Source organism: Littorina saxatilis, linkage group LG10 (assembly GCF_037325665.1).
Source record: "Littorina saxatilis isolate snail1 linkage group LG10, US_GU_Lsax_2.0, whole genome shotgun sequence".
NCBI lineage: Eukaryota > Metazoa > Mollusca > Gastropoda > Littorinimorpha > Littorinidae > Littorina > Littorina saxatilis.
In genome coordinates, this window is record NC_090254.1 from 37,919,085 (window position 1) to 37,942,353 (window position 23,269).

General features: G+C 40.9%; 1 protein-coding gene across 1 annotated transcript in view; it reads right to left on the reverse strand.

The window, feature by feature from the left end:
- LOC138978766 (N-acetylated-alpha-linked acidic dipeptidase 2-like) overlaps window positions 1-21,974 on the reverse strand; it is a 23,221-nt gene extending 1,247 nt beyond the window's left edge. Inside the window, exons 1-15 of the mRNA XM_070351554.1 lie at window positions 21,834-21,974; window positions 20,594-20,720; window positions 19,965-20,087; window positions 17,987-18,185; window positions 17,221-17,311; window positions 16,589-16,675; window positions 15,814-15,899; window positions 15,111-15,233; window positions 14,619-14,701; window positions 14,130-14,193; window positions 12,531-12,784; window positions 9,524-9,776; window positions 7,254-7,341; window positions 6,072-6,164; window positions 1-5,390 (exon numbers count right to left, since the gene is read on the reverse strand). The exon at window positions 1-5,390 is cut by the window's left edge and continues 1,247 nt beyond it. Of these exons, the coding sequence (XP_070207655.1) occupies window positions 5,180-5,390; window positions 6,072-6,164; window positions 7,254-7,341; window positions 9,524-9,776; window positions 12,531-12,784; window positions 14,130-14,193; window positions 14,619-14,701; window positions 15,111-15,233; window positions 15,814-15,899; window positions 16,589-16,675; window positions 17,221-17,311; window positions 17,987-18,185; window positions 19,965-20,087; window positions 20,594-20,720; window positions 21,834-21,853 (1,902 nt within the window). The 5' untranslated portion in view covers window positions 21,854-21,974 and the 3' untranslated portion in view covers window positions 1-5,179. The remainder of the gene's footprint in view (window positions 5,391-6,071; window positions 6,165-7,253; window positions 7,342-9,523; window positions 9,777-12,530; window positions 12,785-14,129; window positions 14,194-14,618; window positions 14,702-15,110; window positions 15,234-15,813; window positions 15,900-16,588; window positions 16,676-17,220; window positions 17,312-17,986; window positions 18,186-19,964; window positions 20,088-20,593; window positions 20,721-21,833) is intronic.
- Between the last annotated feature and the right edge of the window lie 1,295 nt (window positions 21,975-23,269).

The window sequence follows — 23,269 nt, forward strand, 5'->3', positions numbered from 1 at the left end:
GTTTCAATACTGATTTTCAATTTTTATTGCCAAAGTGCTCAACAATCCCTGGTTTTACAGATGTTGGCAAAACAAGCTGGTGGTAAAAAAACAAACAATGTCACAACTGGAAATTCAAACTATACTAGAAATCAACTTTCTTTCTTTATTTGGTGTTTAACGTCGTTTTCACCCACGAAGGTTATATCGCGACGGGGAAAGGGGTGAGATGGGATAGAGCCACTTGTCAATTGTTTCTTGTTCACAAAAGCACTTATCAAAAATTTGCTCCAGGGGCTTGCAACGTAGTACAATATATTACCTTACTGTGAGAATGCAAGTTTCCAGTACAAAGGACTAAACATTTCTTACATACTGCTTGATTAAAATCTTTACAAAAATTGACTATATTCTATACAAGAAACACTTAACAAGGGTAAAAGGAGAAACAGAATCCGTTAGTCGCCTCTTACGACATGCTGGGGAGCATCGGGTAAATTCTTCCTCGTCCCAACCAATATGGGACTCCCCCTAATCCGCGGGGGGCTTATCCTAAGTTATCCTAAGTTAAACCTTGGCCAGAGTTGAGATAAGTGAGCATGACAATTTACACAGGAAGGGGTGCGCCTTTAAAGTTTCCGGTCTTAGAACCAGTTGAGTCTATTTATATTACATCATATTGATTAACAATTAAATTGCAATCTTGCGATAAAAAATAAGACAAATTCAGAGTCGTAAAAGATGAAAGTAATTGCAAGTTCCAATGAAAAAAGTTTGTTGTTGCTGGGTCATATCCTGATTAGAATATCATTGTTCAAAATCGTTCATTTGCAAGATTATACAAAAGTAGGACAGAATAGTGCAATGGTTATTTAAAAAAAAGTAATAAAACAGGTCTGATAATTCAAACAAAGACTACTACAACTATCAAACGTATTCTGTTCAAAAAGTGATTCATATCTCACACAACCAAGAACATAACGTTGGCACAAACAACGGTTTAAAAAATCCAACAAACTTAATGGCACAAAAACAATCACTATATAAAATAGAAGGACTTTGTTACCACACTATGAGTATAAATCGAAGCGATTCTTTGGATTTACGCCCAAAAAGTAAAGTACAAAAATGCAGGACGAAAACTAAGTCATAAAACGTATGCCGATACATAAAGAGTCCAAAGAAAACCGACACATAAACGCCATCTACACAGTAAGACATAATGCAGTGTCAGGCCTGAAAGTGGCGAGTATTTTACTCGCCATGGCGAGTAGAAACATGTAACTGGCGAGTAGAAATGTTTATCTACTCGCCAAATGCGAGTAAAGTTGCTGAAACAAATTGTTGGTTCGGCCAGAAAAGTTTGCTCTGTGGCTAGTAAATGTTCAGAATCACTAACCAAAGGCTAGCACACCATTTAATCTTTGGACTTTCAGGGCTGTGTAATTGTCTTTAAAGTAATGCTAGCACGCACAAAATAAAAGCAAAGCATAATATCAACAGTTTTGGGAATACAGAAAAGATCCTTTGTTTGTCTTTATTTTCTAGTTGGATAAAAATATCTTAAAAAAAAAAGAAAAAAAAAGACATCTAAAACACACATCTTCATAGCTACCTTCCTACGCGTATATCAACAGAATGCACGTGCAGCATCACAGATGAGTACACGTTTCTACATACATTCGGAGCATCCTTCCTCTTGGACATATACCCAATTCCAACGGTCTGGCTGCTTTCTGTGCATTCTGGGAATTTCTTAGTAAACTAATTTCGCAGACTGGCATTGGTGGAAGTTGCGAAATTATTTTTAGAAACAAGTCGCATGAAGCGATATCAATACATTGAGTCAATTGGACATTCTTAAGAACTTCCACCTACCGACCTTTAGAGTGGACACACTAGAGAAACAACAGACACAAATAACTGATGCTGTGACTTATCTTGGAATGTTACTGGGGTGAAGGTCATTGCTTCAAAGATCGTGGAGTCATCCCAGTCACATTCAAAGACAAATCACAGCATCAGTTATTTTTGTCTGTCGTGTCTTTTGTTTGTCCACTTCAAAGGCCGACAAGTCAAAGTTCATGTCAAACGTTGGTTTTGGTCTGAATTAACGTTCCAATAATTTATCCTTTCTTGTTGTTTGATTCTTGATTATGAAACGCATGCAGTCTTTTTAATGTTTTAATATTTACAAGACGGTTTGCACGGAAGAAAAGGTGGGTTACCACACTTTCTTTTTGGTAAGAATATGGGATAAGCCCCTTTGGCACAAAATAGCCATGACCATCATCTCTCCGTCAGTAGCATTTAATTACAAATCTCTCACACTCTGAAAATATTACATAATCACAGGTATTCTTTTTTGCGATTATGTTTTTTTGGCATCGGTTTTTTTTGGTCAGCAGGAACATGATTCATTCATGTGGTTGATTTATGAGTCATACTGGTGCAGTAAGGTTATTTATACCTTGCCAAACCTAAAGTGCTGCATCTCGTCTTTTCTCGTTCATTCTCTTTCACTGGTTCTATCACGCACCAATCGTCTCCCGCTCACACCCTCTTTCTGTGGTACTGACACACTCACTCTCTTTCGTAACCTACTTGCTCACTGTTGCTATTTTGTTTCTTGGGTCGTCAATTATTAACACTGACATTATTTTAAGTGAGAGAAACGCAAAAACAATTAAATGTAATGAGCACGATTACCGATGACAATTAACGAAGGGTCATAGTGTTGCAAAATGCATCCTCGCTGCCCATTTGAACACTGCTGAAACATCTTCTGATGATGGCCCTGAGATGGTTCTGCATGTGTGGCTCAAAATTTACCAAAATCATAAATAGGTTTCTCACTGTGAAGAGAGTGTACACAAAAGCTATCTTTGCAAACATCAGTAGGGATTTTGTACCTAGAAATAAAATTGCTTGAGAAAAATGCATACAAATATGTCAAATAGAATACACAAAAAACTCTAGCGCAGGCAGATACAGCAGCATGTAATTACTCGGTTACTGAAAATGCAATGGGAAAAAACAAACCGAATACCGATAACATATGTTGTGAAGTTTCAATCATTGTCACAAGTCGAGGTCTACAACAAGGCTCACATCAGAAAGGGGCATCAACCCATCTTGGTACATAAGTATCAACTAAAGCGAGTTAAAAACAAACAGTCAAACAAAACCTACAAACAAAGCATCATTTATTTGTGTCTGTTGTGTCTTTTGTTTGTTCACTTTGAAGGCCGAAAGGTGGAAGTTCATGTGAAAGTTTTATTTGATTTTAAATGTTTTCATATTTACAAGACGGTAGAAAGAGTGGGGTCCCCACTCTTTTGTTGTAAGAATATCGGTCAAGCCCCTTTGGCACAAAATAGCAATGACCATTATCTCTCCGTTAAAAACAAACAATCAAACAAAACCTACAAACAAATAAACAAAGCTACGTTTCTATAATGGGCAAAAAAGCTTCAAACACAATATAAAATCACATATGTGACCCTCCACCACGGAATGAGTCGCATGTCACCTTTGCATGATTTTCATATGTTTACATTTTCTTAAAGAGTTTTTTATGCTCTATCCAGTGGTGAAAACCGTTTTAGAAAAGAGCGACCACTTTTCGAGTCATAAGCCTGTGACTAAGGTGACCGTCACACTGTTACCAGACATCCCCCGGACTTATATTAAGCCTAGCACAGAACCACGCGAGGTGACATGCGACTCATTCCGTGGTGGAGGGTCACATATATGCAACTGTACACGTATTTCACAAATATTTCAGTGACTATAAAGAAAAACATAGAAAGAAATAATGATTGAACAAGTGGAATGATGATTCACGAGAAAGAATAATGGCAGTACAATGGTAGTGATATGTTTTTAGCTTTACATACAGAAGTGTAGGAAAATACAAAAAGTTGTAAAATGAAAGTACTGACAAAAATTAATTGCGCAGGTCCTCACACACACGCCATCAAACAAGCGTGCTGACAAACACACACACAATCACACTCAATCACACTCAATCACACACACACACACATTCAACACACACATTCACAGCAACACTTATCGCACAGAACATCTGCATTGTGCAGAAATGATAAAAATAAGCAAATAAAATCGATATTACTCGATAGACAATCATCACATGCACGACCAAGGAATCCCATTGTCCATGGAGTCACGGGGCATTCAACAACACCAGAGACATTCTATCTATGTCTTTGACAACACTTAAAAATAAGCTAACAAACAGCGATCATAATCGTCCCTTCAGTGAAAAACTAAAACAAGTCATGCTGCATTGTCCAATGGTTTCTCATCAAAGAAGGATTAGATATCCGTTTAAAATTCACACGCTATGAATGTCAGCGGGCCATGCACAGACATTTTAGTCATTTACAGAAAACATCCGTAGAAAACGGAAGATTGCAGTCCCTTGTCCAGGCTCTCTGGTACTTTCCATTCGTTCTGAAACGGTATTCAATCCAAGTAACTTGCACACTTTCAGCTTCTGCGCTCAGCGGTTGTCTCCCTCCGTTGTTTGATTAAAATGTTCGCTCAATTTCCCTGATCAGCTTAGTGTCTCTTTGAAGTTGACACAATTCTTCAACACACATACTTTCCAAGGAACTTTGTCATGTTGATGGTCCACTCCTTATTGAAAGAGATCTGTCATGGTTGCAGGATCTGTTTTACAGAATTTGTGCTGTCAAAGAGATCCTATACGATGTCATGAAACCTTATTCGTACTGGCCAAAGATTTCAATGAAAAGTTAAATACTCCATAAACTGGTGAATCCTAAAAAAAACCTCCGCACAGCAACATGTACAGTTAAATCTTCTTCTTCTCCGTTCATGGGTTGAAGCTCCCACGTCCACTATGTTTTTAAACGAGTTAATTTTTTACGTGTATGACCGTTTTTACCCCGCCATTCAGGCAGCCATACGCCGCTTTCGGAGGAGTACAGTTGAATCAAACAACCTAAGCCCATTGGCCTCAAACCCTCAGAAAACGTTGGCACAAGAGTAAAAAAACCAACAACAAAAAACCAGTGTTAAAGTATTGGCATTCGAAGTTTGTAGAAACAATTAACCACACTGGTCCCCACATTTTTACGCCCTCTCACAGTTTATTTCTGAACAATAAACACAGATGGATTTCTTGGAGAGTGTGTTCGTGTCCTTTTGTTCACCACGAATCATTGAAAGAATCAGCGGGGTAACTTTCCAACAAAATATTTCTGCCTCGCTGTAAACACACCACGATGATAGCGAACTGTCTTTTCACTTCGTTCTTCCAGCTGTCCGAAGTGTCGTCTGCTTTTAACAATGCTGTGATAATTCCTGGGAAGACGATTTCTTCATTCAAATTTTCTGGGTGGGGCGCCATGAGGACATTTCTGATAAAGAAAAGGAAAAAGAGTCAATCATTCTCAAAGAAATTAGCAGTTCAGTTAGACGGTGTTTGTTTTCAACTTAGGGTGTGTGTTTGGATGTGTGCGTGCGTGAGTGAATGAATGCATGTGTGTGTGTGCGTGTGTGTATGTGTTTGTGTGTATTTTTGTGTACGTGCGTGCGTGCTTGCTTGCGTGTGCGTGCGTGCGTGTGTGTGCGTGCGTGCATGCGTCCGTGTGTGTGTGTGTTCTTATGTACGTGTCTACCACACAATGTCCAGAGAGCAGCAAGTCAACCTCATCAGGCTGCGTACTGGCCACAACAGGCTCAATGCTCACATGAACCGAAAGTTCAAGCTGGCGCCATCACCGACCTGTGCCTGCGGTCAAGAAGACCAAACAGCGGAACACATCTTACAGCGATGTCCCTTACTAGATGAGGAACGAAAAGAAGTGTGGCCGTCACAAATTCCCTTGCAAACCAAACTATACGGCAGTCGACAGGAGTTGGAGAAAACGACAACATTTATCACCAGTGCTGGATTGATCGTGTAACCTCTGCGAACGCCAAGAAGAAGAAGAAGAAGAAGATGTACGTGCGTGCGTGCGTGCGTGCGTGTGTGTGTGTGTGCATGTGCGTGTCTGTGATACTGTTAACATCTTAAAAAAACAACCCACGTTACTAACCTGTACCACGGCTGAGCCATGACTCCTCCGGAATGGATAAATGCTCGAGAAACTCGAATCATCTTATCGTTCAAATATCTCACTGTAAATTCACTGAAACAGTCAAGAAAAGACCATCAACATTAATTTTGCAGATCAATGCCAGTTCTACAGAAGAGTTAAAAGGTAATTTTGCCGCAATAATACAAACATTTACTTTTGTCCATAGATTGTTAGATTTATCAACAATTCTTTTTTTTTTTAGTTCATTTTGCCGCAGATAAACAAGCTAAGAAAGACGTCGTCGTGGAAATTTGGCGTCACTCGCTTTTAAAAACTTTTGAGGAGACGGACAAAACAGTTTAAAGAAAAAAATTATGATTATGTTTATATTCGTTCCTGGTATGGATAGAGAGATAAAAGAATGTTTAAATCGTGCATTGTCAATCGTATTTCAGAGAACATGTTTCACGGAGAATGATTTACTTGGTCTAAAGCTCGAGAACATCAAAATCGCCAAGGATCGAATTACACCAAAATTCCACGATGACAGTGATAAGCAGTTTTAAAAAGGACACTCTAGTGTCTCCCCGTTAAGAGTTGACGGGAGTCACTGTGTGCAAGAATATCACGAGTCACATATACTACCAAACTGAATTAAATTCTGACAAAATAGAACATCCGTCACACACTCATACTTTGCTAACACAACTTCCATTCACCTCAGCTGCAGTGAGAGGACACCACACACATAAACATGAACCACCCCCTTCACCATTTTCATATAAACCACAAGAATCAAAAAACAAGAAAGGTAGGTTGTTGGAACGTTTGTTATTGACAAAACAATACATTCACAGATACTTTTTTTTTATTACGAGAATGTATTGTTTTGTCAATAACAAACGTTCCAACAACCTACCTTTCTTGTTTTTTGATTCTGAATTTTGGAACGTTGGCAGTCTCTTTGGTTTTGGATTTATTTTATAAACCACAAGGAAAAGTTCAAGAACGGTTAAATTTAATCTTGAAAAGGGACAATGTATTAAACCAACAAAGACAATAAGAACCACAGTAGGGTCCAAATTTTACATTTCGCCTCAATATTAATAGTACAAGAAAAATATCAATTAACCACCAAATATAGAGTATGCACAATCTGTTAAACAAATATAAAACACAGTGTAGAAAGATGATGCAAACCTGGTCTCAGCGATGTCTATGCTCGTATAATTGTCGTGAAAAATCTCTGCAGCATGCGTAAAATTGGTCTTCGCTGCTTCCAGGAAGTCTGTTGGAAATAATACAACAGTTAGAGCATACGAAGCAGATTTCAGACATGAGACCAGCAAATGTTCAAAAAGTAGGAAAGTAAGCCGGTAGGGGGTTCAGGCGAAGCCCCCCTGACGGAAAATGAATGTCAGAATTATAAAGGCCATTTTGGGGCCTCTCCTGATAGCAAAAAATTAGATCATGCCTTTTTAAAAAGCTATACAAACCACAAGAATAATATGTTTTAGCATTTTAAACAAAAGTGTAATTTATAACAATCACACACACACACAAAACTGACTTGAAAACTTTCAGAACCAACACATTTTTTTCACCAAGTCCGTATTACACCACGCAGTGGCCGTTGTTGCACCACGTGCACACGGCCTGACCGGGAATGGATATCTTGGCGATACTGTCGCCAATGAGCTGGCGCCTTTCTTTCGTGTTGATAATGACAGTCACTTCTTCTGACAGCCAGTTGGCTTTCCATTTGTTTTTCACACTTTGGTCGTCGATCGTAAGAGCTTCCACAGCCGACAAAACAATACGGAATCCAGACGCCATGATGCTACCCTTTTCACCTTCGGCGTTTGGAGATCGGCAGCCAATCAAAACAACCCGCAAACCGCCATCGGTGAATAATTAGGCCTAGGCGATACTGCTATGGGTTCACGCGAGTGCTGGGGTGCGAATGCACTGACTTCAGACGCAGACAGCTTCGGCTGAACGGTTCATACCACCACCACCACCCCCCCTTTTTTTTCTCAACGAATTTGCATCGATCTCAAGAATGGTCTGTGAGCTAAGGAAAATATCGGAATTCCGATAAAATTCGGACCAGTCCCATGTCTGAGATTTATGAAATTGATAAAATAGAAAATTTGTCGCAAACAAACCCAGATCGGGGCTAATTCCGACCGGGATAAGAGACTTTCTTGATTTCACGGCCACGTGGTTTTGTTTGCTCCAGTGTTTTCAAGGGTGGACAAATCTTACACAGACTATAAAACCAGACGGAGATATTTCCGAACATCGTCTATACCATTGCAGATTTGGCGTAGGTTGCTGTGGATGGAAATGAAGGTTATCACTCATGATCTAAGACATATTTACATTGCTCTACCGCTTCCTTTGCACTAAGTGGGTTGGTGAGTAAGTGAATTGGTTCTGCGTTTGTGTTAGCGTGCGTGTGTGCATGTCCGTGTGTGAGTGCTTACGTGTGTGCGTGCTTACGTGCGTGCGTGCGTGTGTGTGCATGGTCATCTGGGTAAATCTTTCTGTGTCCATATGCACGTGTGTGGGTAAGTTGATGCTTGCGTTCACGCATGCACGCGTAAGTCTGTGTTTGTGCTCGTGTGCCAATATGCTTGACTAACTGTCATTTGCTGTTGATTCAAATCTTCGCATACATTTACCACCACACACACCAAAAACAAGAAGAGCAAACGCTCGATCGAGTCACTTTCGCAGTTCTGAATATTATATGAGGCATCAGATGGACAGGAAGAAATTGCTATTCACAACACAATGAGTCACGTTCACATAAAATTTGAGCCCGGTCACTTTTATAGTTTCCGAGAAAAGCCCAATGTTAAGTTGTGTGTTGCCGAACAGAAAAGGCTAGTTATCTCCCTTGTTTTTCTGATAACGTTCGTAAAAGGCTACAGATGTAAATACTTTGATGTAAAGAATAATCCTACAAAGTTTCAATCACATCCGATGAACTTTGTCAAAGATATAAAATGTCTAATTTTTCCTTTGACGCTGACCTGTGACCTTGAAAAAGGTCAAAGGTCAACGAAACCATCGTTAAAGTGTAGAGGTCATTGGAGGTCACGACTAAACAAAATATGAGCCCGATCGCTTTGATAGTTTCCGAGAAAAGATATAAAATGTCTAATTTTTCCTTTGACGCTGACCTGTGACCTTGAAAAAGGTCAAAGGTCAACGAAACCATCGTTAAAGTGTAGAGGTCATTGGAGGTCACGACTAAACAAAATATGAGCCCGATCGCTTTGATAGTTTCCGAGAAAAGTCCAACGTTAAGGTGGTGTCTACGGACGGCCGGCCGGCCGGCCGGACGGCCGGCCGGACGGCCGGCCGGACAGACTAACACTGACCGATTACAAAGAGTCACTTTTTCTCAAGTGACTCAAAAAAATCAAAAAAAATCAACATCATCAAGCTCAGAGACTCACCAAGATCTAAACCAGCTTCTTTCAACTTCTGTGAATGCTTCCTCAAACTGGTGAGTCCTTTGTCCAGGAGGATGTCATATCCACGGACGTTGAAGGGCAGAATGGCGGAATCGGAGAGACGCAGAATGATGTCACACAAAACCTGCACCAGCGCTGTCGTCATATTGAAACCAGGATCGATGTAGTTGCGGAAGTAGTCGTATGTATCATTCAGAGTTCCGTATACTGGGTAGGTTGGAAGACGGTTGTATTCCTGTGGAACAAAGAAAAGACCATTATGGATAAGATACTGGTTAGGTTGGAAGGCGGTCGTATTCCTCTGGAACAAAGAGAAAACTATTATGGATAAGATATTGGTCAGGGTATTAAGACGCTTGTATTCCTGTCGAACAAAGAGAAGTCCATATTGGTAAGATATTGGGTGGGTTAGAAGACGTTTGTATTCCTGTGGAACAAAGCGAAGACCATTATGGGTAAGGTACTGGTTGGGATAGAACACGCTTGTATTTTGGTTTAACAAAGAGAAGGCGGTTATGGATAAGATACTAGGGGAATTAGACTAGGCTTGTATTCCTGTAGAACAAAGGCAAGTATGGATAAGATACTGGTTAGATTAGAAGACACTTGTATTCTTGTAGAACAAAGAGAAGCTAGACCATTAAGGACAAGATACTGGTTACAGATTAGAACTAGCTTGTATTCTTGTAGAACAAAGAGAAGCTAGACCATTAAGGACAAGATACTGGTTACAGATTAGAACTAGCTTGTATTCTTGTAGAACAAAGAGAAGCTAGACCATTAAGGACAAGATACTGGTTACAGATTAGAACTAGCTTGTATTCTTGTAGAACAAAGAGAAGCTAGACCATTAAGGACAAGATACTGGTTACAGATTAGAACTAGCTTGTATTCTTGTAGAACAAAGAGAAGCTAGACCATTAAGGACAAGATACTGGTTACAGATTAGAACTAGCTTGTATTCTTGTAGAACAAAGAGAAGCTAGACCATTAAGGACAAGATACTGGTTACAGATTAGAACTAGCTTGTAGTCTTGTAGAACAAAGAGAAGACCATTATGGACAAGATAGTTACTGGTTTTATGTTAGAACACGCTTGTTTTCCTGTAGAACAAAGAGAAGACCATTGTGGGTAACCGATTGGAAGGAGCCTTAAAATGGAGGTAGATTTGCAAACTTTATGAACAAAACAAATTTTGTAAAACATGTTGTGAAAAGACGCCAACGTGTTTGTTGTGCTATGATAGGATAAGCACCGTTGGAGACTCCCCAAACGTGTCCTATTTCAAAATTTGATATTCACGAATGTCAAGTAAAAGATTGACAGTAAACTGAGCAATATTTAGTTTCAGACGTCACAGGGTAGACCACACCTACCCTTAAAAATGGCGTTTAATTGATTGCAGAATTCATTTGGAGCCGTCGAAACGGTGACTAAAACTGAACATTTTTTAAATTTTTTTTCCATTTTTTTTTTTTACAACAGTACTCAGTGAATTTATTCGGAGTCTTGACTAACAGGGCATACCAATCAGTTTCGTTCAGCGCAGTAAGGTCAAGGACCTTTGGCGTACGTCATACCTAAATATATATATATATTTATTTTTCTCGTCTTTACACCTGTTTCTTTTGTCCCGTTGTGCTCTCACACCACCCCGTCCCTGCACTCGCTGCTCCAACCACCTCTGAATTTTGTTCCGCTGCTAGACTTGTCGATTTTACACACACTCCAGGGGGGGATGTCGGGTCGCTGCGGTAGGCTACCCTCGGAAGATGACACTGCACTTCTGCTGAGTCACTTCGACGGTGTTGAGTAGTGGGTCTGTCCCGAGCTAACGCAGCCCACTACCCACTATGCCCCCTACTAACGACACTGACTGTTAAGTCGCGGAGCCAGACTGAGTGAGCGTCCCCTCCAGACCGCCACCACGTCCCTCCGTCGACCCCCCAGAACGTCACACGTTGAAGACTGACAGCAGAACTACTATTCAGGGAAAGATCGAACAGGAACACTGAGACCAAGGTCACCATGAGAGCTCCGGGCATGAAGGGCCACAAGAGCAAGGACAATTTTATATTTTGGATGATTAATGAGATGAGGATGATTATAATGATGCTTTGGATTTCCAATTTTGGTTTGAGACTACGTGACAGGGCAGCACTCTACGCTTACTGTCATAATATATCCTGGCGTCAACCAGGCCCGAGAACTGCCGCACCTGCGATGTTGGTCAGGTATACAGAACCTGAGCACCTTCAAAGTCGCATTTGTTAAGTGAATGACACTCGGCTGTGTGATCCCAGCCTCCCCATAGGAACCATAGCACTTCCACTCTGGGTAGGAGCCGACCGTAGCCCAAAAATCCCACATGACCCGGATGGGATTCGAACCCACGACCTCTCGGCCCGCAGCCCGATGCGCTAACCACTGCGCTACGGGGGCCGGTTGTCATACCTAAATATTGCTCAAATCCAATAAACCCTTTTTTGACCAGAAGAAACATCTTCAAATACACATCTGTTTCTAAGCGAAACACTGTTGTTTAGATCAGAGTCTGGGCATTACCACTCGAAATCATATTCTTACACTTTTTGTACTCAATGTAGGTGGGACAAGAAGGGCATGTTTCACTGACTGACCATGTCAGATTGAAATGAAATGTCCATTGCAACGTAGTACTATGCAGACCTGCCAACCATTGTAAAGCCTCAAGTGTAGCAATTTAAATATTTTTGGAAATGTTAGCGTAGTGTTTAAGTGTATCATTTGTTAAAATGTATTCCCACATCCGTATTTATGCCATCTTACACAATCATAGATATGTGTAATAGAGTTTCATAGAATGCAGGAACATAAAAATTCCGATTAGAGAGTATTTGCAGTGTGGTTTCTAGACATAAGACCACCAGCTTCATATACAGAGCTACATACACTCCAAGTGTAAAGGCGATCGACAAGAAGAAGAAGTATTTGCAGTCCATGTCTTACCCTTATATCATAGGTGAAAGCAGTAGACATGGATGAAATGCCTAGTCGGTAAAGGAAGGGGCTGTGATCGCTGTCCCCAGGCAAGTCCGATATCCAAGGCTTGTCGGAGCTGAATGCTGGTCTGCGTAAATTCTGCATCCATTCTTCGTACACGGTGGATGTGTGTTCGTCATTCGGGCAGTCGACTGTCTTAGTGGCCTCGTAGATGACGTCATACAGCAACGGGTTGGCCTCGGCGTAAAATGAGTAGTTACCTGAAATTTGAGATTAAACAAAAATAAGCATAATGGAAAAGATGGACAGACAACATTGCAGAATGGACAGGAAAAATCTTTGTGACAACCCAGAACATCGCTCACAACCGGCAAAGGTGGAGACGACAGCTATAGCACTGTCTCGAAACTAACGCAATAGTCGGACAGAGTTGCGCCCCTGGAACGGCAGGTAGATCCGGTTTGTGTTTGCAAAATGGAACCGCATGACAATCCGCCCTTCTGCTTTACCCGCGTAGTTTGAACAGCAGACACAGTAACGTTTCCCTCCACCACTAATCGTCTTCTCTCGTTCAGCCATTTTGGACGTAAACAAAACAACCGGAACTACCCGCTAACAGCGCCCCGGGCTATGTCAGGGACGGACAACTCTTATCACTTTCGTTTTGAGACAAGGCTCATAGGGCAACGCTCATCAGTGCAGGGCCCCTGCGACCCCTGCGGGTTACGGGATCAGTATGCAGTAAGCAGTAAGCATAATGGTATAGGTACCTTTACCTACGTTTATGTTTCCCTCCATCTTTTAATCCCTGTTTGGTTCAGTGCTGCTTTTGTTTCTTGTTTTCCTTTGTATTTGTTTGTTTGTGGTCCCGTAGAAGCCTCCATAGGCGACAATTTGACATTGTTTTTGTGTGTGCTGTCCTTACATTGGTGAGTACAGAATTCTTTTGTTTGTCAACTTCGTTTCTAGCCTTAATTATTGAGTGTACAGATAATGCCTGCGTGATGTTAACAGTATTACAATGTAATGTGTTAGTGCAAAAGTGCTACATTCACTGAGGAAGCAAATGCTGAGTTAAAAGAAGAATAGAATCGCAATCTATATACGTTTATTCTTGGAAAGCTGACACCAAAGATTTGTACACTGTACGTATTATCTCCGACTGCAGTATCTCACAATTGTAATCTACGTTCAGCCTGGGAGACTGACTATACACTGACAGCCAACACAATAGAACATTGTCCGTCTTACATCTGATTGCAGTATCTTACAACTGTAATCTTCGTTTATCATATGAGACTATACAGTGAAGGCCTACAAAATGTACAACTTACCTCTGACTGCTGTATCTCACATTTGTATTATCTACGTTTATCCTATGAGACAAAACAGTGAAGGCCTGCAAAATGTACGTCTTACCTCTGACTGCAGTATCTTACAATTGTAATCTACGTTCAGCCTGGGAGACTGCCTATACACTGACGGCCTGCACAATATAACTTTGTCCGTCTTACATCTGATTGCAGTATCTTACAATTGTAATCTACGTTTTTCCTATGAGACTATAACTGACGGCCTCCACAATGTATAACCTGGAAGTCTTACCTCTGACGGCAGCATCAAGGTTGATATAAGCCACTGCCCCTGATGATAACTGCTCCTCATACTCCTGAAAAATACAATAAAATAATGATAATGAGAATATTTCTGTGGCGCAAATCCAAAAAAAACCCCACATTCTGAGCGCTTCACAAAATACTTACCCCCCAAAAAACAACCAAAACAAGCAACAACTCCCAAAACACAGCAACAAACACCCAAAGAAAACAACACAAACTGTTGTACACAATGCCAATTCAAATATAACGGGGGGGGGGGGGGGGGGGGGTTACTGTAAACTAAATCATAGTTTTTCTAAAGGAAATAAAACTTCCTCACAGCTCTACAGTTCTTGAGGACGGGGTTGAGACTTACACAGCTTGGCGTAACTCATAACTTTCTGCCAGAATTGTCTTTTGAACCATTTGCAAGGATTGTAGTGAGCGAGAAAATGATGTCAGAATCATCAAACAAGAAAATGAACCAACAGCTCACCTGCGCCCATTCATAAGAACCGACGTGGCCATATTTGGAAGCATCCCAACCAGCAAATATTATGGTCCTCCTAGGTCGCCAGCCTGACAGATACAAAATCAAATAAAATACATGTTAAACACAAAGGACTGTGTGTGTGTGTGTGTGTGTGTGTGTGTGTGTGTGTGTGTGCGCGCGCGTGTGTATGTATGTATGTGTGTGTGTGTGTGTGTGCGCGTGCGTGTGTATGTATGTATGTGTGTGTGTGTGTGTGTGTGTGTGTGTGTGTGTGCGCGCGTGTGTGTGTGTTCATGTGAGACTGCGCGCGTTCATGTGAGACTGCGTGCTGGCGAGTGCCTGCCTGACCGTTTGCCTTTGTGTACGTTTTGCATCCATTTATGCGTGTACACGTTCCTATGTGTATACGTACATGCATGCGTCAGTTCGCTTCTGTGTGTGTGTGTATTATCGAAGACTCATTTAAACCACAAACTGACAAACAGACAGACGCACCTGTGCATCTTCTTTGCTGTGAGAAGGTTCTCACAAGGTCCATCAAAACAGCGTAACCCGTTCCAGCATCTATGGCCCCTGTTGTCCAGGAGTCTATGTGAGCTCCGATGATTATATATTGATCTGAAAAACAGTTTGCTGTCGTTATTTAACCTTCTCGTAATCTTGATCAATTACGGTATGTTGAACAACTCAATTCAAATCTACAACAGGTCAGAAAAGCCTATGTTCAAGTTAACATATAGTTAAAGTTAAACATTCATCTGCTCTTACGAAGGGTTTTGATGTCACACACACACACACACACACACACACACACACACACACACACACACACACACACACACACACACACACACACACACACACACACACACACACACACACACACACACACACACACAAACACTCATTTTTTGCCGAATTCGCGAAATTGTCACATTTTGAGGCCTTAGCATTTTCGGCAAAACGCTGCCGATTTTGCGAAATTTGTAGCGTTTTGCCAATTACGCGAAATTGGCAAACATTATGCCGATTCCGCGAATTTGGCAATTTAGTGAATTTTGCACAACGTATAAGCACTAGAACTGGCAATTTCCGGTAAGAGTACGTATACGCTTCAAAGATGAAGCGTTATTTTAGTTATTTATTTGTCATGTCATTTTCAAAAGTAATATTAGTGCTATGAAAGTTCATAACTGACCTTGCTCATACTGTCCGTGAATGGTGGCGATAATGTTGTGGATTTCCCGGAATAAGAACTCGTTCTTCACATTCAGATCCACCTGCCTGTAACAAAGACAGCTTGATTTAAGAAGCAAGCTCCGGTGTTGACACGCATATTAACGATGTTCGGAACTATAACTCTGTCGAGTTTGAATGGGTTGTGACAGAGTGAATACTCTTGTCTTTATTGAGGCAACATTTCCCACGTGGCATTATAGGCCAGCCACAAGCGAGGGGCGAGTCTGAAACACGCGGACAAAGAGCATTTGTGGAAAGTTTTCCTCACTAAAAGCAAGAGTATTCACTCAGAACCCATGCAAACCCGCCAGAGTTATTTCCGGAGTTCGTCTATTAAACTGCATTATAAAGGCGTGTGTTCAAATGTATGCATGCTCTCACAACAACAACAACAACAACAACAACAACAACAACAACAACAACAACAACAACAACAACAACAACAACAACAACAACAACATGTTTCTGAAAAACTTGATAAGAAGCACAAAAACAGACGTAATTTAAGCAAGTTGATACTTTTATAGAAGCAATTCACACAAAAAAGCATTCACACAAAAAAGCATTTAAACGAAAAAGCATTCAAACGAAAAAGACAAGACAGAACGCACACAGTGTAAAACATAGGCAGGACTCTAACTTTCAAAACGTCAAACCATTCCAGCATTTATTTACACTGAAGAAAACTCCAGATGTGGCCAATAAGAGCAATGACATGTGTGTGTGCAACTCACATGTCGTCGTCATAACCTGGTCCGGTCTTATAAGGCACACCAAGACCACCTGTCCAGTTCCCGGGTACGTCTTTCCCACTTAGGTCTCTGCAACACACCATCATGAATACAGAATACAGAATACAAAATACAGACTATTTTATTGCCCAAGTTTGGGAATTCGGGTTTCACTCCATTCACTCTAGCCAAGCACACCCAACATACGCAGTTCTAATGGACAAAGGAAATGTCACACATGAGACACTTTTGTCAATGCTGTCAACGATTTACGGCTTTTCTAAAGCCTGATATTAACTGGGGGAAGTCAACGTCGCGAAATCTTTTTCACGAAGCCCGCTGCGGGCTTTTTTCACGAAATATTTCGTAGAAACACTTCAAAAAGTCGGGAGCACGTGTTTCCCACACTCCCCCCGCTAGTGATTGGCCCCTCCCATGTTTGGCAGAGGTTTTGCAAGAAAAGGTCACTCTCCCACAACATATATACAAACCTGACGGAGTTATTTCGGAATTTTGCGTATAAGACTTAGCGAAGTTGTTTTCTCTCCAAAATCTCAGCGCTAAAGCTCCGTGCGGCCAGCGTCGAGAAGCATACTTCGCCCAGTTAAGGACAGGCTTTAATATAGTCAGCTTACGTCATAAGTTGCCGAGCATCGTTGTAAGAAATGGGGAAGACGGGTAACCGAGTGAAACTGTCACGCTCAGCTGTCATGCGAGGCACCCCGTCTGAAACAAAACATTTACATCCATTCACAGTCAGACAAAAACAAATCTTCAGAACAACCCGCTTCATCTTGATTAGGCTTTACATATCACACACTGCATTAACATTAAAAAAACAAATCTTCAGAACAACCCGCTTCATCTTGATTAGGCTTTACATATCACACACTGCATTAACATTAAAAAAACACTCCTTCATTTGCTTTTCAACCATGTGATCAGTATAAAATGATACCTATATTTCTATCAATCATGATTTTCCACTCCACTTGCAAAAACGGAAAGAAAAATCAAAATGATATCTAACAGCATTAACATCATTTGCTTTTTAACCATGTGATCAGTTTTCAAGTAAGAGCACCTCCCTCCATTTCAATAAAAAAAAAAATACAGGACTAACAACAATCTAAATCTCAAGAATGGAGCCTCAGCAATATTGGATACAGTTCTGGACTGTTGCAGCTGATATACAGCCAAATGGAATAAACCTTACAGCTTACTTCCCCAAAACTGCGGACACACACTTCGGTTTATAAAACAAAAGCACACATTTTAATTATGAGTATCCACTAAACTTGCAAAAACCGAAAGAAGAAAATTCAAAATGAGACCTATTTCTTTTATGATTATCCACTCCGCTTGCAAAAACGGAAGAAGAAAAATCCAAATGATACTCACCTACAGCCGGATAGTCCGGTGTCAAGGGGTCCCCGGTCATCCAGTATCGGACAGAGGATCGTATGACAGCGTATCCAGGCAACCACCAGGTGCCTGTCACGTTACCGCTCGGACTTCCCCCTGCCTCCACACCTGCGTAGTCTTGAGGGTCAGGGTAGAGAATGACCCCTAGAGCTCCGAGGTCTTCTGCATGGTGCACCTGTTGGATTTATTAATCAATTACAAAAACTATACACAAGGCCGGAATAGTGACTTCGAGAATACTAAGGTCAAGGTCGCAAAAATGGGGGGAACCCCCACTAATACGCATGCGCACGTTCTGTTAACATGGCAGCCACACAAAAAATAAGCAAAGCTTCTCAAACATCCGTTTTCAGTAAAAAAAAAAAAAGCTTTGTTATAGTAGAAGACCACAGAGCTAAATTCAGCATTACCAGCACGAGAAACTAGAGCTACATCTGTCGCGCGCTATTGACCTGTTACACTATAACCTTTTCATTTCAGTTCCAATGGAATTTTTTCACGGGATATATTTTCAGATTTGATTGGCTGGTCCTTGGTTTTTAACATCCCTTCAATCTACTGGGCCACGTGGGACCGATTCATGTTTTTAGAGATTTAAAACGATCAGGTTTCAGTTTCAATGTTCAAATGTTTGCTTTCCAGGAAACTTCAACATTGTTCTTGTTTGCTCTTCCCTCTGTTTGAGTACCATCATTATTATCGTCATTTGCATGATTACCGTAATCATCGTCCTTAGTGACGTCAAGAATATTCCTCACTTCTGCCTCATCTGTCCAACGTTTTTCTCTTGGATTTGGCAGCATATTTGCTGAAATTAAGTGCGAAAACTTCGCAGTCCTTCATGACCATCAAGACTATTCTCTTATTTCACATTTTCATCATTACAAATACTGAGCCAGATTTAGCAAATTCTGGACAAACCATTACCACATCGCATACAAATGGCATTTGTACAATTGTCAAACGACACTCTAACAAGAAGGGCAAAGCCCATACGACTCACATGCTTGACCTTGACCTTTACAGCAATGACATCATACACTAAGAACTGCTTTACACATTTTTCCTACCAACAAGGTCAAGGTCATCCAAGGTCATGCAACACAAAGCTGTTAATTCAAGACATAGGAAGTACAATGGTGCTTATTGGCTCTTTCTACCATGAGATATGGTTACTTTTAGTGGTTCACTACCTTATTTTGGTCACATTTCATAAGGGTCAAAGTGACCTTGACCTTGATCATATGTGGCCAAATGTGTCTCATGATGAAAGCATAACATGTGCCCCACATAATTTTTAAGTTTGAAACAGTTATCTTCCATAGTTCAGGGTCAAGGTCACTTCAAAATATGTATACAATCCAACTTTGAAGAGCTCCTGTGACCTTGACCTTAAAGCAAGGTAAACCAAACTGGTATCAAAAGATGGGGCTTACTTTGCCCTATATATCATATATAGGTGAGGTATTGAATCTCAAAAACTTCAGAGAAAATGTGAAAAATGTGAAAAATAGCTGTTTTTTAGGCAACATTTATGGCCCCTGCGACCTTGACCTTAAAGCAAGGTCAAGATGCTATGTATGTTTTTTGGGGCCTTGTCATCATACACCATCTTGCCAAATTTGGTACTGATAGACTGAATAGTGTCCAAGAAATATCCAACGTTAAAGTTTTCCGGACGGACGGACGGACGGACGTCCGGACGTCCGGACGGACGGACGGACGGACGGACGGACGACTCGGGTGAGTACATAGACTCACTTTTGCTTCGCATGTGAGTCAAAAAGCAAGAGCTGCAAGTACACGTACCACAGCAGCCAAATCTTCTCATGTGTACCCTAATAGGCCTCACTATAGCCACCTCCAGACCCATCAGACCGTTCCTTGAGTCTGTAGTCATCTTCGAAAACGAAGGACAGACAATTACACACTCCTTTCAGCGGTTGGAACTGACCTTGTTACTGGGGTGAATGATGCCGTAGCGTATCAGCACGATCGTCTGGTTGATGTCCACCCCAAGCTCCTTGAGTTTGTCAAAATCTTGTTTTCGTCCATAATGACCGTATACCAGGTCGCCCTGAAATAAACAGGACATGTTTTTGTCGTGTGAGAAACTAGATGTATAAAATCAGAGGGATGACTAATAACTCGGGATGGAAGCGTTGGGAAAGTCAGACTGCTCGGCAAGGTAATAAACAGTGTGGCACGCAAAGATGAAGAAGAGACTGACTTAACACAGATAAAGATGCAGTCATTATAATAGACGATTTTAGAAAACCTCTCGGCGTCAGTTTAAAGCATACTTAAAGCGAAAAATCTGATAAAATACTTGAAACAGTACCGTATTAAGCGCACGCTGCATATAGCATACACATCATAGTTGTTCGTCCCGATCGCAGGTTAAAGCCGATCGGAAGCGTAGAACATGCTCCGGATTTTCTGAACAGCGTGTCAGAGGTAAAGGGGCTTTTACTCTTCCAGACCGCTGAAAATCCTGACAGAGTTATTTCCGGTGTTTGGAAATGAAGTACATAAGCTTCAGTCTTTCTGTACATATATCAAAACGGAAATTTCAACACCTACCTGAACGTGACCGGAGTGAGAGAAGGCACAGAAGGGGAGGTAGTTGGGGTGGATGTTGGTGTCGTTTGTGTGGGTGTGGAACAAGGTGTCGTTGCCAGACATCAGGGACACCCTGTTGACCCCTTCCCTGAAACATAAAGTGTCACATGTAGTCACTCATCCACTTCGGTCTATATCTCTTGTCAATGCTTTTTCAGTCTTTTAAATGATTATAACGTATATCAACTGGCAACTAGAATGTATTCTCTTTACCTATGAGTAATACTCCAGTTAGATAATGATACAGACATATGCAACAAAAAACATTATCGCATTTTCACATGTCACAACCTTATGTTACAAAGTTGACGTACTCTAAAACCCTTGTAAATTACTAAACGTAGACAAACAAATTGTGCAAGTATTTCTAATTCTTTATCCGTAGGCCAAGAATATATATGGAAGCAGTTCTAATTAATGAAATCAATTAGTATGATTAAAGCGTCTCATCAGTTAAGTAAAGACATGTCAACGTCGTAACATGGTTTTCACTGGTACACAGTTCTGGAGAATAACATTCCATAACCTTAACCTTTCTGGTTCTTTGATTCTTAATTTAAAAACGTAAGATTTATATCTGTTTCGCAACGTGGTTTGAGAGACAATGAATTATGGCCAAATAAAAATATATGTTGATTAAGGGTAACCCGACCGACCCTATTTTTTCCCGCCGACCCCAAAATCGAAACTTTTAGCACATTTTGCGAACCATACCGAAACTAAGGGAAGTAATCTCCTTTAAAATCAACTAAATTTAAAAAAAAAAGTCTGTAAATTTTTTTAAAAAAGCCGACCAACCGACCCTATCTTTTTTGGTTACGTTACTCAAACCAACATATATTTTTGGTTGGCCCGGTCGCTGCCGCCTGGTGGGTTAAGAGTGGAGATTTTTCCGATCTCCCAGGTTAACTTATGTGCAGACCTGCTAGTGACGTAACCCCCTTCGTGTGTACACGCAAGCACAAGACAAAGTGCGCACGGAAAAGATCCTGAAATCCATGTCAGAGTTCGGTGGGTTATGGAAACACGAAAATACCCAGCATGCTTACTCAACAAAAGCGGAGTGAGCTGACTATGCTCTCAGAGTATAGTGTGGGGAACCCAAATGGGCAAACGAGCTCACACGTAACCAGACAATTCTGGAACGCTGAAGAAGAAGAAAGAAGGTTGGCCTAACAGAGACACATCGGCAACCACTCACATGGTATAGTTGGGGTACATGAGCTGCACGGTGTAGTTCCGGATGGTGGCGGAGTCCAGGTCAAAGGTGTCCCAGATGTTCCGTGTGTAGTACAGCAGCTGGTTCGTCCCGCCCACTCCCGACAATGGTAGGTGGCTCTCTATCGTCCTGCGTCACAAAACAACATCTTCAGAGACACAGAGAGACAAAGACACAGAGAGATAGTGGGTTGAGAAAACAACGAAATAGACACACAAAGATCGATACAAGAAATAGACAAAAGAAAGACACAGCGCTGAAAGTCCAACAAATGGTGTACTCGCCTTTGGCTGTTGTTTCTGAAAATATTTACTAGCCAGAAAGCAAACTTTACTAGCCAAACCAACAAGTTTTTTCAGCAACTTTACTCGCATTTGGCGAGTAGATGAACATTTCGACTCGCCAGTTACATGTTTCTACTCGTCATGGCGAGTAAGATACTCGCCACTTTCAGGCCTGAGTCACACAACGCGGATTGAGAAAAAATGAGGAATGTGCTTTCTGAAAGCCAACAAAATATGAACTTTCTTGTCTTCGGACCCTCTAAAGTTCCAATAAAGTCGGGGGAGTACTGGATCGACACGCACACAAAAAACCTACAAGAAAGTACAAGATAAAAGTGAAAATGTACTCATCAATACCAGAAAACGAACAATTAACATTGACCGGTTTCGACGATTATCTTTGTCAGCAAATACAATATTAATACAAGAAGAAACAACAGAAAGAAGAAAAACAAGTCGCGTAAGGCGAAATTACTACATTTAGTCAAGCTGTGGAACTCACAGAATGAAACTGAACGTAGTCCGCCGCTAGTGCAAAAGGCAGTGAAAGTGACGAGCCTGTTTGGCGCGGTAGCGATTGCGCTGTGCTTCATAGCACGCTTTACTGTACCTCTCTTCGTTTTAACTTTCTGAGCGTGTTTTTAATCCAAACATATCCTATATGTTTTTGGAATCAGGAACCGACAAGGAATAAGATGAAATTGTTTTTAAAACGATTTCGGAAATTTAATTTTGATCATAATTTTTATATTTTTAATTTTCAGAGCTTGTTTTTAATCCAAATATAACATATGTATATGTTTTTGGAATCAGAAAATGACGAAGAATAAGATGAAATTGTTTTTGGATCGTTTAATAAATTTTTTTTTTTAATTACAAGTTTCCGATTTTTAATGACCAAACTCACTCATTAGTTTTTAAGCCACCAAGCTGAAATGCAATACCGAAGTCCGGGCTTCGTCGAAGATTACTTGACCAAAATTTCAACCAATTTGGTTGAAAAATGAGGGCGTGACAGTGCCGCCTCAACTTTCACGAAAAGCCGGATATGACGTCATCAGAGACATTTATCAAAAAAATGAAAAAAACGTCTGAGGATATCATACCCAGGAACTCTCATGTCAAATTTCATAA